The sequence below is a fragment of the Scardinius erythrophthalmus genome (assembly GCF_964197995.2).
Source record: "Scardinius erythrophthalmus genome assembly, chromosome: 24".
NCBI classification, from domain to species: Eukaryota; Metazoa; Chordata; class Actinopteri; order Cypriniformes; family Leuciscidae; genus Scardinius; species Scardinius erythrophthalmus.
Window position 1 is genome coordinate 14,247,448 of NC_138244.1, and position 15,238 is coordinate 14,262,685.

The 15,238-nt window shown below is 36.8% G+C and overlaps 2 protein-coding genes across 3 annotated transcripts in view; both read left to right on the forward strand.

Annotated features, from left to right (window-relative positions):
- The window catches only part of met (MET proto-oncogene, receptor tyrosine kinase), a 43,379-nt gene extending 34,872 nt beyond the window's left edge, over window positions 1–8,507 (forward strand). Inside the window, exons 16-21 of the mRNA XM_081355703.1 lie at window positions 690–770; window positions 2,110–2,291; window positions 2,479–2,588; window positions 2,707–2,872; window positions 4,310–4,446; window positions 6,448–8,507. Coding sequence (XP_081211829.1) covers window positions 690–770; window positions 2,110–2,291; window positions 2,479–2,588; window positions 2,707–2,872; window positions 4,310–4,446; window positions 6,448–6,658 — 887 coding nt within the window. The 3' untranslated portion in view covers window positions 6,659–8,507. The remainder of the gene's footprint in view (window positions 1–689; window positions 771–2,109; window positions 2,292–2,478; window positions 2,589–2,706; window positions 2,873–4,309; window positions 4,447–6,447) is intronic.
- Window positions 8,508–9,794: 1,287 nt separating this feature from the next.
- Window positions 9,795–14,674, forward strand: fam185a (family with sequence similarity 185 member A). Of its 2 annotated transcripts, XM_081355719.1 has the most exons (9): window positions 9,795–10,256; window positions 10,350–10,410; window positions 10,688–10,797; window positions 12,517–12,609; window positions 12,682–12,820; window positions 12,894–12,935; window positions 13,013–13,108; window positions 13,260–13,394; window positions 14,177–14,674. In XM_081355719.1, exons 1-9 carry the CDS (start codon window positions 9,993–9,995, stop codon window positions 14,293–14,295), a joined length of 1,059 nt encoding a protein of 352 aa, XP_081211845.1. In that variant the 5' UTR covers window positions 9,795–9,992; the 3' UTR covers window positions 14,296–14,674. The 2 variants fall into 2 exon arrangements, with proteins under 2 accessions (XP_081211845.1, XP_081211844.1); XM_081355718.1 differs by having other exon boundaries at window positions 9,848–10,410.
- The last annotated feature ends 564 nt before the right edge of the window (window positions 14,675–15,238 follow it).

The following is a 15,238-nucleotide window of genomic DNA, read 5'->3' on the forward strand; positions in this document are numbered from 1 at the left end:
TCATGTGCTACAGACATGAATTATACTTAACTTCAAATCATGCAGATTACATCTAGCCAATTAGTCATAACATTTTTGAATATCGGTCAATAACGCTATAGCAGTTGCCATAATAATGTACACAGCCATTCAAAAGTTTGTTGTCGGTAAGATGTCTTTGAAAAGTATGGTATGCTCAACAACAAAGGTGCATTTATTTGATCAAAAATGCAGTAAAAACTGTAATATTGTGAAATGTTATCACAATTTAAAATAACTGTTTTCTATTTGAATATATTTTAAAATGTAATTTATTTCCGTGATGTGAAAGCTTGCAACATTTCCAGATCCCATTCTGCATACCATCTGTATTGTCTCTCATCAAAAAAGGTGCTAAAACAAAATTAAACAAGCAGGTGTACAGTAGAAACTAAAACAAACCTCATACTGTAGGGTTTACATGTCAGTTTTTGTGATTTAGAAAGTACAAAGAATCAGACTGCGTGAGACGAAGAGACTCAGAGAGAGAAAGTTTGAGTATAACAGATCAATTGTTGTCCCAGTACAATATATTCACACTCCATTGTTCTTGCTTTTGGACTCGACGCGATACGCACCTGCTATGCCCACACTTCGCTCGAGCATAAAATGCTTTGATAGATTGATGTGCTGATAATGTCTGCATCTTTTCCTGTCTTTGTGTGCACTAGGGCACTTTGGCTGCGTATTCCACGGAACTCTGCTCGAACCAGATGGCCAGAAGCAGCACTGCGCCATCAAGTCCTTGAACAGTGAGTTTGACAACATGAGTGTTGAGATGGTACAGTTGCAAGCCCAGAGAGCTGCAGCTCTAAAATCTGATAGGATGAGCCACATTCAACAACTTTCATGGGGGTTTTAGGCACTTTATTGTGCCGGACACTATGGTAAAACCACTGTAATGTATAATTGAGTGGCCCTAACAGCCTAAAAATCATTGAAACTATTAAATCCTACCGAAAAGATGTTAAACTACCTTTAGGATACCTATAATTATGCTACACATCCATTCTGAATGCAGTTTGACATCTCTTTACAGAGAAATGACGTATGACTGTTGGGACTGTTTTAATATGGCTGTGTGATGAAGATGATGATGATGAATGCACAGCAGACCAGCCATATCGCATTAGAGATGCCTCTAATCATGTCATGTTACTGAGAGCTTTTAGATTTATAACCCGAGCTTTATTTTTCTGTCTCAGTTCTCAACAAGAACTGTTGCCTAACTACACTATAAATGTATAATGTTTTACTTTTAGACAAGGGTGCATATACTGTATGTATATATACGGTCGGTGTGTGTGTGTGTGTGTGTGTGTGTGTGTGTGTGTGTGTGTGTGTGTGTCTTTGTGTGTTTCAGTTTACATTTATTTTATTGCAAGTAACGTTTGAAAATGTAACTTAAGTAACTTTTTGTGATTTTTGTTTTAGTTAATTATAATTACCCTGGTGCATTTGTATATTAATCAAACAAAGAATCATAAAATCATCATATATTAATAATGAGGAATTGATTGACTACTTTAGCGCTGTTCCCAGAACAGTTTTGGAGTTTTGAGAATCCTAAGCAACACTGACAAGAATCAGTGTAGCGTAGGATGCCTCATTGCTCAAAATCAGTCTTCTGTAAGACATGTACACACAGGCCTTTTCTTTTTTGTGTACACATAAGCCTCTCTTTCTCTTAGTGAAAGGTTAAACATCTGTTTAATCTCCTCAAAACGTGAAAGCTCCACCAACAAGATTAAGCGAGGCACAGCTAAAATGGCAGGACCAACAGATTCTCAGAGCTCAGCTAGTAAAGGTGCGCTCATATCACAGTGGATTATGTCTCCGCTCTGAAACCTCCCGGGTGAAATATCAGGCCGTGTGTGATAAAACACTTGATAGTGTTGGGGATAATTTATAAGTCATGGTGAATAGTTCACTGACAATTTGGCAGGTTTATTGCTAACTCGGAAAATGTATAGCAGGATAGATTTTAAAGGAGTCATTTTGCATGTGTAAATCTAGGCTAGGGGGTGATACCATAAACCATTGTGGTGATCTTTGAACTACTGAGACTATTATTGTGCATTTATGTTGCAGGAATCACTGATATAGAGGAGGTGTCTCAATTCCTGAAGGAGGGCATCATCATGAAAGACTTCAGCCATCCCAATGTACTATCTTTGCTGGGAATCTGCCTGCCCAGCGAGGGCTCGCCTCTCGTCGTGTTGCCCTACATGAAGCATGGAGATCTGCGCAACTTCATCAGAGATGAAACTCACGTACGTGGTGGCAGCATCACCAACGTCTTTCAGCACAACTTCAGTATCAGACTGTAGTTTCAGACAGGGTTATGGCTATTAAAAATATAATAAAGATGATTAAATGGTGACATTGCCTTGTGGTGAAGTGCTTTGTTGTTTTTATCGTTATTATTTTTAAATGGAGTGATTGTTTTCATTCCCACAGAACCCCACGGTGAAGGACCTGATGGGTTTCGGGCTGCAGGTGGCTAAAGGAATGGAATATCTTGCCAGCAAGAAGTTTGTACACCGAGACCTCGCAGCAAGAAACTGCATGTGAGTTGTTCAAGGGCATGTTCAGGGCACATGTTGTGCATTAGGGTGTCTTGAAGTATTTAATATAAATTGGAATTTGAATTACACCTAATGTAAATGTTGGTAACATCCCTTTTAGGCTAGATGAGAGCTACATAGTAAAGGTGGCTGATTTTGGCCTGGCCAGAGACGTGTATGATAAAGAATACTACAGCGTACACAACAAGCACGGGGTGAAGCTGCCCGTCAAATGGATGGCATTAGAAAGCCTGCAGACGCATAAGTTCACCACCAAATCTGATGTGGTGAGTATCTCAGTAACAATTGACAAATAATATTTAGTTTTTTTAATAATTGTTTTTTGTTTTTTTCTAATATTTTCATTGACTGTTTCAAAAGTGAGATGCTAACTTAGACAGTATTTTTGGTCTTCATAGTTAGGATACACTGTGTTCAAATCAAGTATTTTTGGGCATTAACAGTACACTTTAATGATCAAATCGAGCATTTTTGGACATAATAAGCTCATTTTAATGATCAAATCGATCATTATTGGACATCATAAGCAGATTTTAATGATCAAATCGAGCATTTTTGGATATCCTAAGCACATTTTAATGATAAAATTGAGCATTTTTGGACATCATCAGCACATTTTAATGATCAAATCGAGCATTGTTGGATGTCCTTAGCACATTTCAATAATCAATTTAAGCATTTTTGGACATCATAAGCACATTTTAATGATCAAATCGAGCATTTTTGGACATAATAAGCTCATTTTAATGATCAAATCGAGCATTTTTGGATATCCTAAGCACATTTTAATGATCAAATCGAGCATTGTTGGATGTCCTAAGCACATTTTAATAATCAATTCAAGCATTTTTGGACATCATAAGCATATTTTAATGATCAAACCAAATGTTTTTGGGCATCTTATGAACATTTAAATTTCCAAACTGATCATGTTTGGGCATCAAAAGCAAATTTCAAGATGATCAAATCGAGCATTTTCAGGCATCGTAAGCACGTTTAAATGTTCAAATCAAGCACCTTTGGGCATCATACTGTAAGTGATTTGAATAATCAAAAAGAGCATTTTTAACCATCATAACTTCATAAGTACACTCAAATGTTCAAATTAAACATTTTTAAACATTTGAACACGTATCAAATATCAATTCTGGGCATCATTGGCATTGAATCAAAACACAGTGTGCCCATGATGCCCCAAATGCTGACTATGTTGGTAACTTACTGCAGTACGTAATTTCTTACTGCAAATCTCTGTTTTACTATGAGATTTTAGTCTGGTCTCATTCTAATTGTTCTGCTTGAAAGCTATCCATGCTTTAAGCAACGTCTCTGGGTCACGTTGAGAGGATTTGCACAAAGTTTTTCTCTATCAAACTGACTCATGCATGCACACACGCCAGGCTCAAGGTGTGCCATGAGTCACGTCCTGTTTTCTAACTACCTACCTGCATTTCAAATAAAATAGATGACTACACACTGCCACTTCTGAGGGAAATCATTTTCTCAATATTTCCGAAATACTAACTTGACTGTTCCCTTAAATGGATTTATGAGTTCAGCATTCCTGTGCTTTTCCTCACTGTATCCCTTTTTGCTGGCCTCCAACAACTGATGAAATTAAAGTCACCCAAAGTTCCCTTGTTTTGACAGGTGCTCACTTGCCTTCCTCATAACTTATTGTTTTGAATCTGATCTTCACGCAGTGGTCGTTCGGTGTGTTGCTATGGGAACTCATGACCCGGGGTGCCCCGCCTTACTCCGATGTGAACTCCTTCGACATCACAGTCTTCCTCCTGCAAGGCCGGAGACTTCTGCAGCCAGAGTTCTGCCCAGACGCACTGTAAGCGCACCCACATGACACACACTTGGTTCTTCATTATGACCGGCGTACGGCACTCCAAAGGGGGAGTGTTGTCAACAAGAGTGTAAAACAGAGAGCCATTGTTAACCACCCGCAGATTCAGTCAAGCAGTAATAGTTCTTCAAAACTCTTGGCCAACTCAGCTCTGCATGACTACCTGAGCTCGGCACACAACGACTCCCCACCCTGACTGTATGATATGAGTCGACCTCCAAACATTCTTCACACACTGCCATCAAATAACCAGCCAAATAACCAGCTCTGAACAGAGATATGTGGGTCATCACTCCCTTCCCTCATGGACGGGACAATGAGCCAGTCCTCCCAGGTCTCAGTGCCTCTGCTCAGCAGACTATTGCAAGACAAACAATGGAAAGTCGTTCTGAAATGCGATGAAGGTTCGCACTGAAGGTTATAAATTTCAAGGCACCGGTGTCTTGAAATGCCAAAGCAAACAGCTGGGATGGGAACGGAGAAATTAGATGACTTACAGTACGATTTTGATTCATTCGAACTCAGAATGAATCAAAATGACAAATAAATTCCATTCAAAAGTTTGGGTTTAGTAAGATTAAAAAAAAAGAAAGAATGAAATTAATACTTTTATTCTGCAAGGAAGCATGAAATTGATCAAAAGTGACTAACTTCTATGTTGTTACAAAATAAAATTCTATAAAAATCATGGGGGGGAAGTATCAGTTTTCAACAGTGATAATAATAATAATAATAAATGTTTCTTAATAAATGTGCATGCTTTCATAATAATAATGTGCCAAAAATCATGGGGGGAAAGTATCAGTTTTCAACAGTGATAATAATAATAAATGATTCTTGAGCATCAAATCAGCATATTAGAATGATTTCTGAAGGAAATTATGCTGAAAATTCACTTTGCATCACAGGAATAAATTACATTTGAAAATACATTAAAATAGAAAAAGAGCATTTTTGATCAAATAAATGCAGCCTTGGTGAGCATGAGAGACTAATTTCATAAACATCAAAACATCTTACCCCAAACAGTATTGTATGTAGTTCATGTTTAAAGGCAAAGCTAAATGTAACTAAATATATATTTGACTTTTTTTTTAAATGCAACCTTTAAACTGAAACAGAATATTCACTGTGAAGTAATATAGGGTTGGGGTAGTTGACTTTTTATTTTGACTTTTTTCCTGTCTGAATAATGTGTGCAGACCACACTTGTATTAAAGTTCCCCAATAATGCTATTTTAAAGGTTCCTCGTTTTGTTTTGGAGGTCTCCTACAATAGGTTTGCAACTTTGCATGCAACACTTTCAAAAAACACTTTCATTTTCTTATAATATACATTGCACATCTCCTCATTTCTCAAAAAGGCTGAAAACAGTTAGTTCGAAGATTCAGTCTCTCTAAACCCCTCCTCTCTGAGAGCCTACTCTGCTCTGATTGGTCAGACGGCCAAGTCTGTTGTGATTGGTCTCCTGTCTTACAGCGCCTGTTGGAAAGAAAACGCCTATACCATATGTGAATTTCAGCTCCAGATGCTTCCTCAGCACTTGTAGACACTAACAGTAACGATGGCGTCGGTTTTACCGTATCAATCCCAGCATGCGTCCTTTGGAAACGCATGCAAAGTGGAGTCGCAGCGCAGAAAACAGCGTTTTTTCTACATGTTGCCAACACAAACCAGGCCTCAGCCACAACTACAGTGTTTGAGGGCGGGTCAAAGTAGACGTTGTTCGCGGGCAGCCAATGAAGACCATAGACTGGCATTATGCAAATTTGTTATATTGTTATGTATGTTACAGTACTGAGACTAGAATTGCTGACGAATCGTTTCAGCTGTTCATAATCGATTCTTTCTTTAGGAGACATTAACTCCATTTATTGTGCACTTTGCTGATTTTTTACCTTCACAAACGGCTATATACACACTACATGAAAGGTAATATTCAAAAAAAAACATTTACACTTTACATTTTTCTCCCTTCTTTGTAGATACAATGTCATGATCGAGTGCTGGCACCCCAAACCGGAGCGTCGGCCCACCTTCTCAGAACTAGTGTCCCGCATCGCCTCCATCTTCTCCAGCTTCAGCGGAGAGCACTACATCCTCCTTAACACCACCTACGTCAACATCGATAAGATGACACCCTACCCCTCTCTCATCTCCTCTCAGAGTAACCTTGACCGTGACTGCTGCACCTGAAAGACAAAGTCACCAGACAGAGGGAGGGAGAGGAAAACGACTAAACAAAGCCATTGCTGTTCATGAAAGACACTGGACTGGCTGCCAGGGGTGGTTTTCATCATTAAAGGAGGAGAAGCTGCCCAAGGACACTGTGAAAGACTTAAAAGGCACGAACACTCCCTTAATCGCTGTAAATAGATTATGATGAGCCGTGACCTGTGGAGTCGAGGTTCTCCAGTCGAGCGTGAGATGGTCCTGATCCCCTGGGACACTTGCGAAAACCGTGCTCTGAGTTTCATCTGTTGGGTTGCATTTCAGTGCTTCTTGCAGTCTGTGACCATCTGATTCATTTATGCGAACCGAATGACTTCAAGACATCTCAGCTGCACCGCATTCTCCGGCGTAACCTGAGCGTTCGTTGACCATTTTATTTTCTGTGAAAAGCGTAATAAAACGTTGTGCATGCCTTCATACTACGAACTGAACGCAGCATAATGAAGATATCAGGCGAACACTGGACCCGCGTGACGTTTGATGATGTCAACGTTCTTGTGACGCCTGTATTCAGACTTTGAAAGACCGATATGAATGATCTGATTCTGTTTTGTTTACTTCTGTTCAGATGAATCTTTTCTGTCCAGGCCATTTGAATCTTTCCGACAAGATTTCTTCCGTAGTTCTTATATATTTTTATATAATCAGTTTAGGTTTAAAGCGAACGTACTACAAGGTCCACATGGAATCTGTGCAGCTTTTTCACATTTTCACCACTGATTGAGTGAGAAAATCTGTGAGATGGATTTAAAGTCCACAGGTCATGGCATTCTACTTCCTTAATGTGATTCATTTCTGAATGAAACTGCAAAATGTGATATCCAGCGGGTGTAGTCGAGGTGACAGGTGACGTTAGACGAAAAGGAAATTCTTAGTTAGTTGGAATAACGTGCAGAGATTAATGCCCTCAATAAAACCAGAAATATATATAAAGAAGGTAAATAGGGTCTATATGAAAATATTAAAGCAGCACAGCTGTTTTTTAACATTGATAATGATAAAAGAAATTAGCTTGAGCAGCAAATCAGCATATTAGAACGATTTCTGAAGGATCATGTGACACCGAGTAATGATGCTAAACTTTGCATCACAGGAATAAATTACATTTTAACATGTATTCAAATAGAAATCAGCTATTTTTTATAGTATTTTACAATATTACTGTTTTCTTTATCCAATAAATGCAGCCTTGGTGAGCATGCATGATTAATTTCAAAAACTAAAAATCTTACCAACGCCAAACGTTTGAACCGAAGTGTATGTGTGAATATATTTTATCATATAGACCCTATTTATGATATGAAATTACCAAGAAATGTAATAACAAAACATGCAAGAGGCGGGTGACGTGTGGGACTTTGTGAATGGCAGATGCGGATTCAGTGCAGGCCTGTATGTTCCCTATGTAGTGAAGATGACTATGAATGTGACTTGCATAAAGGACTACTGGATGATGTAAATAATTTGTCTCTCTACCCTTATTGTCTGACTTGCTGTGTGATACATGTGTATATATAGCCTATGAACACAGTACAATATAGACAGTTTGGTAAGCCAGTCAAATGAGGTCAATCAATATTTCATTTCATCTTTATGTGAGTAAAGTTTTAGCGTTCTTGATATAAATGATCAATAAACGGGCTGAATCTTGATTTGTTTTATATTATGGTTTAGGTTTCCATTTATAAAAACCTTTCTTTGATCCTGTCAGACTGTCTTGTGATTTCTATATGGAGTTCAAACTCAAAAATGGTACAAATGACAATATTTCTGTCGTTCCAGTCATGATAATAAAATTTTATTATGTGTGTCATATATGAATTCTGAGTGAATTTACTCTTTTTGTGCTGTATCTAGCAAATGTCTCACTCCATCTCATTGGCTCTATGTGTGAACTTTGACCATGACCTTCTGATTACTCTCAATGCTCTTGACTCGACCACTGGTGTCTAGACAGGCTTTTTAATTTCCTCTTTAATGGTCTCTTCTTGAAAAGAAGGGTAATGCTACCTGTCTGAAAATAGTAATTTAGCTAAATGAATGAAATGTGATTTACAGGTACCACCAGCAATACACATCCTCTTATGGATATTAACCACACTTTTTTACTATAGTGTTGAAAAGTAGTTACTTATTTTAGTTACTTATTGTGCATTATGTAGGCTATTCAATTTTTTTTTTTTTTTTACTTCGTTGTACATTTAACATGCTTTATTAAATTCTGAACTTGGCTGTCCTAACTTTGAGGACAAATACTAAATCCCTCCTCATAACTCAACACTAATTCATAAACTAATCTGGAGGAGGATGACAAACTATGCACTGTTACTGTTGTAAAAAAGCCCTACTGTAATCCTCTGACTTCACGTTATGTGAGATGACTAGAGTGCCACCTACTGGGAGATTTATCCTACTACATGTGTATAACAATAACTGGGCAATTCGTTACCGCTTTTTTTTTCACTGTGGCCCTTTTGTTTCAGGATCATGAATCATTTTCAGTAAAAATTCCCTTGGGCCTTCATTGAAAGAATTAAGTCTAGTTACACAAGCAGTGAGGTACTGTCATGAATAATATCGCTCCTAGCTATTAGAAAACCAGACGGAAAATCCGCCCCAGTATGACGTGGTGTCTGCTCTGGGAGTTTAAAATCATCAAGATATGACAGTTATGAGCTGCTTACTACACAGTAATATACACTTCCCCTCAATTTTATGTATGGCATATGGAAAAACAGGTTGGGTCTGGTTTTGTCTGTATTGTGAGGACAAATGTCCACACACAACAACAGTAAAACGTGAAATCAGCTTCATTCTGCAGACCAGACAATAGTCCCCATAAGTATCAGGCTTAATAAACAATAAATAATGCCAAAATATAAAAAGGTTCAGTGAGGGCTGCTTGTTAGTTAGTGAATAGAAAATATAAGCTCAAATTACAGTGTGTACAACATTACAACATATCAGTGATGTTTATATCTCGAGTGCTTATTTTGATATAATGTTTATATCACAAATGCTTTTTTTCTTCTTCATTTTAACAATTTTTTTAACATACAGACATCAGTCAAACTTGTCATATTGTTCACTATCACGGACTGGCCTTCGTTTGACTTCACTTCCCATAACTCCTCTCGCGCGCTCTTCCGGTTTGCTGTCATTGCTGTGCGCTGCACGCGTGACCTCGAGACATAAACATTACTACACGACGCTCCCTTACCACTACTAGTAGTACTGTATTTTGCTCTAATGAGCACTTATGTAGTTTAGTCTTTGCACTCAAAGTAAAGCTTTAGTGATGTTTGCCTGTGCAGTTACGCAGCGGTTACGTCACGGTCTGTGTGTGGGCTCAGTGCAGAGATGTTCAACACTCTTCACCAGGGCTTGGATCTCTCAGGCTCTCCGAAGTTTTTCAGATGCTCCTTCAACCACGAAAGAATTGAATAAACCTATAAAGGAATGGGAATTATTAGTTAGTCCTTTCACAAAGGTCAGGTGTCATTTAGGCTGCAATATATCCATAAAACCACTGGATCCACATACTTTTCCTGAATCTGATCGGGTATTTATTACTGTGCACGTGACAGATGCGAATCAAACTCTTAATGTGGACAGATTTCATGTTCAATATGATGATCAAAGCAATGAACTTCAGATTTTGGACGATGAGATGGATAGCAATGTCACTGTTGAACTGACAGCACCTATTAAATGTGGTAAGGATCTGTATTCCGGCTTGTAAAGAAAATATTAAGGCATGTATATTTTTTTGTATTATATTAATATATTGTTGCTTATTCGTTTAATTGATATTAAAATGTAATTATGATTAGTGTTATTTATTTTAATGTATTAAAAGTTATGTTAGTATTAATGGTTTTACTATGTAGACTGTATTTACAGCAAGTCAATGTAACAAGTTTTACTCAAATTTAATCATGTAAATGAATTGAAATGCATGTGAATCATTCTAGTCTCTGTCCATCCCTCCAGATCTCCACATCAAGACTAAAGACCAAGGCAACGTGAAGATCCAGAATATGGAGAGTGACCTCTGCCATGTGCTCACAGAGAGAGGACACTGTGTCCTAAAATCTGTAAAGGTAATACATAAGCTTTTCTCAAAATTGAGAGTAGCCTACTAGGGAGTCCATGGAAAATTTTAGAGAAGAAAAGGGTTAACTAAATGAATAAATCAATTAATAAAAATGATTGTGCATTACTATAGTATGGAAGCTTTTTTCCGTCACTGAATAATAAATAAATAAATAATAATAATTGCGACTTTTTATCTCACAATTCTGACTTTTTTTTCTCAGAATTGCGATATATCAAGTCAGAATTGTGACTTTTTTTCTCAGAATTGCGAGATATGAAGTCAGAATTGTGAGAAGTAAAGTCGCAATTCTGAGAAATAAAGTTGCAATTGTGAGATATAAAGTTCCAATTCTGAGAAAAAAAAGTCGCAATTGCGGGATATAAAGTCGCAATTCTGAGAAATAAAGTCGCAATTGCGAGATATAAAGTCGCAATTGCGGGATATAAAGTCGCAATTCTGAGAAATAAAGTCGCAATTGCGAGATATAAAGTCGCAATTGCGAGATATAAAGTCGCAATTGCGGGATATAAAGTCGCAATTCTGAGAAATAAAGTCGCAATTGCGTGTTATAAAGTCAGAATTGTGAGATATAAACGGTTAAAAGGTAAAAAAGGTTTCCCCTTAGAACTGGATTTTATATCTCACAATTGTGAGTTTATATCTCACAATTCTGAGAAAAGATGTCAGAATTTGGAGATATAAACTCGCAATTGCGTGTTATAAAGTCAGAATTGCGTGATATAAAGTCGCAATTGCGAGAAAAAAAGTCAGAATTCTGACTTTATAACACGCAATTCTGACTTTATAACACGCAATTGCGACTTTATTTCACGCAATTCTGACTTTATATCTCACAATTCTGAGAAATAAAGTCAGAATTGCGAGATGTAAACTCGCAATTGTGAGATAAAAAGTCGCAATTATCTTTTAAAATGTTTTATTCTGTGGCGGAAACAAGCTTCCATACTATAGAGAGTGACATACAAGAAACAAAATATTTATTTAATCAAAAATACAGAAAAAAACCCAGTAATATTGTAAAACATTACAATTTAAAATAACTGTTTTCTATTTTAATATACACTACCAATAAAAAGTTTGGGGTCTGTAAAGGATAATTTTTTTATCAACAAGGACACAACATCATTTAAACACACAACATCAAATGTGACCGTTAAGACATTTATATTTTTAGATAAAAATATATTTCAAATAAATGCTGTTCTTTTGAACTTTCTATTCAGCAAAGAATCCTGCAAAAAAATGTATCACTGTTTGTTTCCACAAAAATATTAAGCAACCAAAACTGTTTTATTAATAATTGAGCAGAATATTAGAATGATTTCTGAAGGATCATGTGACACTGAAGACTGGAGTAATGATGCTGAAAATTCAGCTTTATCATCACAGGAATAAATTACATTTTAAAATATATTCAAATACTGTTGTACTGTATTTTTGATCAAATAAATGCAGCCTTGGTGGACATCAGAAACTTTCAGAAATATAAAAAACATTTTTTATTTTTTTAACTTTTGACGTATATTGAGTATACTTCCCTTTTAAATTTTATGAAGCGAGTCCCTTGCGTCACAATGATCAGATTTGGGTGGTCTGAGATCTAAAAGATTGAAACCCCCTGAGTTAATGAGTCATAAAGGCCTAAACATATCTTATTTATTGAGATAATAAGGATCTGTTTAATTCCTGTGATTTTGTTTAGGGTCATGTGGTTCAAGTTCAGTCCACAGGAGGAAATGTCACTGGACTCAAGACTTTACATGGGAATGTAGATATCCGCACATCTGGGGACAGTGTAAGTAGTTTTTGATACATAAAACTGCATACATTCTGAAATTGTTATTAAGTCATTGTTTTTGTTCTCCAGAATATCAACATTAAGAAAATTCAGGGAACCACGATGAACCTCTCCACAGAACACGGGGATCTGAAAGCGAAGGCCATCTATGGCGAATCCACCTCAATGTCAACATCCTCCGGGAACATCCAGATTGGCCACGTGCACGGTAAAATGGACGATAACGGTTCATTTTAAACACCTGATGTGCAGTTAAGACATGTATCATTGTTGTTTTACAGGTGAAGCTCTTGTGCGCAGTGAAACAGGAAACATCATGATTGGTAAGTGATAGTCTGAATTGACAGTAGGTCATTAGTCACTAGTTTAGTGCGCTAAAGATGTCCTTCCTGCGTCCCAGACAGCTCAAGTGGTGTCCTGAAGGTGTTTACTGCTGCTGGAAACATTGACGCGTACGTGGGCCAAGACGGAAGTGCAGAACTTCACAGTCAACAAGGTACTAATAATGGACATCAAATACTCAAGACAAGCCTAGTATTAACATATCTGCCTACTTTCTTTTTATCCATTTATCCATTCATTTTTAAAATGTCATGTGGTACGACTCACCTCTTTATGGTGGAAACTTTTATTTGTCATTGGTCCAGGTGCTGTGAGTGTGCGTGTGCCCTCCATCATGAAAACAGCAGTGCAGTTGTGTGGAACCTCTGTTAGCATTAGCTCAGAGATAGAATGTCAAGAGACTGAACGTACTTCAGCTAATGGGAAGACGACAGTCACGGGTGAGTAAAAGCCAGACTCACTTCATGTCTTTTAACTGCTTGAAACATTCTTATTTGTTCAGTTGTATGGGATTAAATACCCATACAAAGTATTGTGGTCACGGATCAAAAAATAATAAGCGTGAATAAAAAAAATTAAAAGTGCATTAATTAAAAAAAAAGAACAAGCATGAATCAAAACTTTAAACACATTAAAAATGATAAACTTATGCTTATATGTTCTTAATATGTTTTCCTCAGTTTTATTACTTTGTGCTGTCTTACATTTTCTGCTCATATTTTACTCTATTGTACGCTTGTGCGTGTCACATTCTGCGCTTGCTTTTCCAAATGTTGCAGTTTGAGTTTCATGTAAATGAGGGCTGGCTTAAGCGTTACCATTGGTCAGTCCACAGCTCGTCCTCCAGCCAATCAATCAAAGAGGGGAGTTGACACCACTCCAATGCACTCTTGCTACAGTCTATGGACTAATGGCTAATGATGCTCACTCGTACCGGGAATTATATTTTGATCAATGACCACATTGTTTGCTATTCTGATCATTTTGCATAATTTTTTTCAGTTTGTGCACTAAATTTTTACATGTGTTTTTAAATTTTTGATTCACGGCAAGCTTATTATTTTTTGATCCGTGACAACACTTTTAGCGGGAATTTAATCCCATACATACCATTTGCAAGTCTAGATCTTATTCTGAAACACAAACATGGCAATTTGACTATTTAAACCGCATTGATCTAACATATTCTATGCATTCATTACATTCTATGTATTCCTTTTAGCTCATTTGAATGGTGGCACGTATGAAGAACGATGGATCAAAGCCACTGCTGAAAAAGGTGCTGTGAACCTGAGAAACCAGAGCTGGTTTGAGACTCTCAGACTTGGGGCTCAGAGTTAAAACCTGCACAGAAGCACCTGGGATAACCCAAATAACCCACTTCAGTGAAGGTTTATGGATCTTGTGTATATCTGTCCAAAAAGACTCTACAAAGTTGAGCGATACGACTGTGTTGATATAAGAGTGGTGAATGCATCTAAATGACATGTTTGAAACAGGATGCATGTAATTTTGTGGGTCGGGTTGTGGGTACGTCCTGCCTCCAAGAATAGAGTATGCAACCAAAGATGGCAGCATATAATGGTGTATTTTCTACATTTTTAAAGTGGTGGTACTCATGTTTTACACAAATTGCAAAACATCCTGTTATGGTATACCAGATTAGATGTTACATATATGATTAAAAGAACTTTCCAAAATAAAGAAATAAACCATTAAATTTCAAGCGTTTATTAATTATTCAATGTCACATGATCCTTCAGAAATCGTTCTAATATGAAGATTTGCTGCTCAAGAAACATTTCTTATTATCAATTTTGAAAACAGCTGAGCTGCTTAATATTTTTGTAGAAACTAATTTTTTTTTTAGGATTCTTTAATGAATAGAAAGTACAAAAGACCAGCATTTATTTTAAACGTTAATCTGTTTATAACATTATAAATGACTGTTACTTTTGATCAATTTAATACATCCTAGCTAAATAAATAAAAAAATATTTCTATCAACAACAAAAACACTTTTTTAATATTGTATGCTCAAAAAAAAACATATTTTAAAGTTATTCTATGGTGATATAAAGACACATTTATGTGTAAGAATTGTACTTGATATTTGCTAAATGAAAACTGAGGAGAGCTGTTAACAAATTCCTGCCTTTTCCTCACGGTTACACTCTTCAATGGTCAATCTTGTAGAAAACAGTGCTTGTTCAACAAATGTTGAACCTATGCAGTTTGTGTTGATCATATTCATGAAGTTCTGAGGCAGGCGGTTTGCAGTGGA

What these genes read in the sequence shown, in the direction of transcription:
- fam185a (XM_081355718.1), top strand. Translation starts at nt 9,993, where the DNA reads ATGTTTGCCTGTGCAGTTACGCAGCGGTTACGTCACGGTCTGTGTGTG. An exon ending in TCCGCACATCTGGGGACAGT is followed by an intron (nt 12,610 to 12,681) that starts GTAAGTAGTTTT and finishes TTTGTTCTCCAG; the next exon opens with AATATCAACATTAAGAAAAT. An exon ending in AACAGGAAACATCATGATTG is followed by an intron (nt 12,936 to 13,012) that starts GTAAGTGATAGT and finishes CCTGCGTCCCAG; the next exon opens with ACAGCTCAAGTGGTGTCCTG.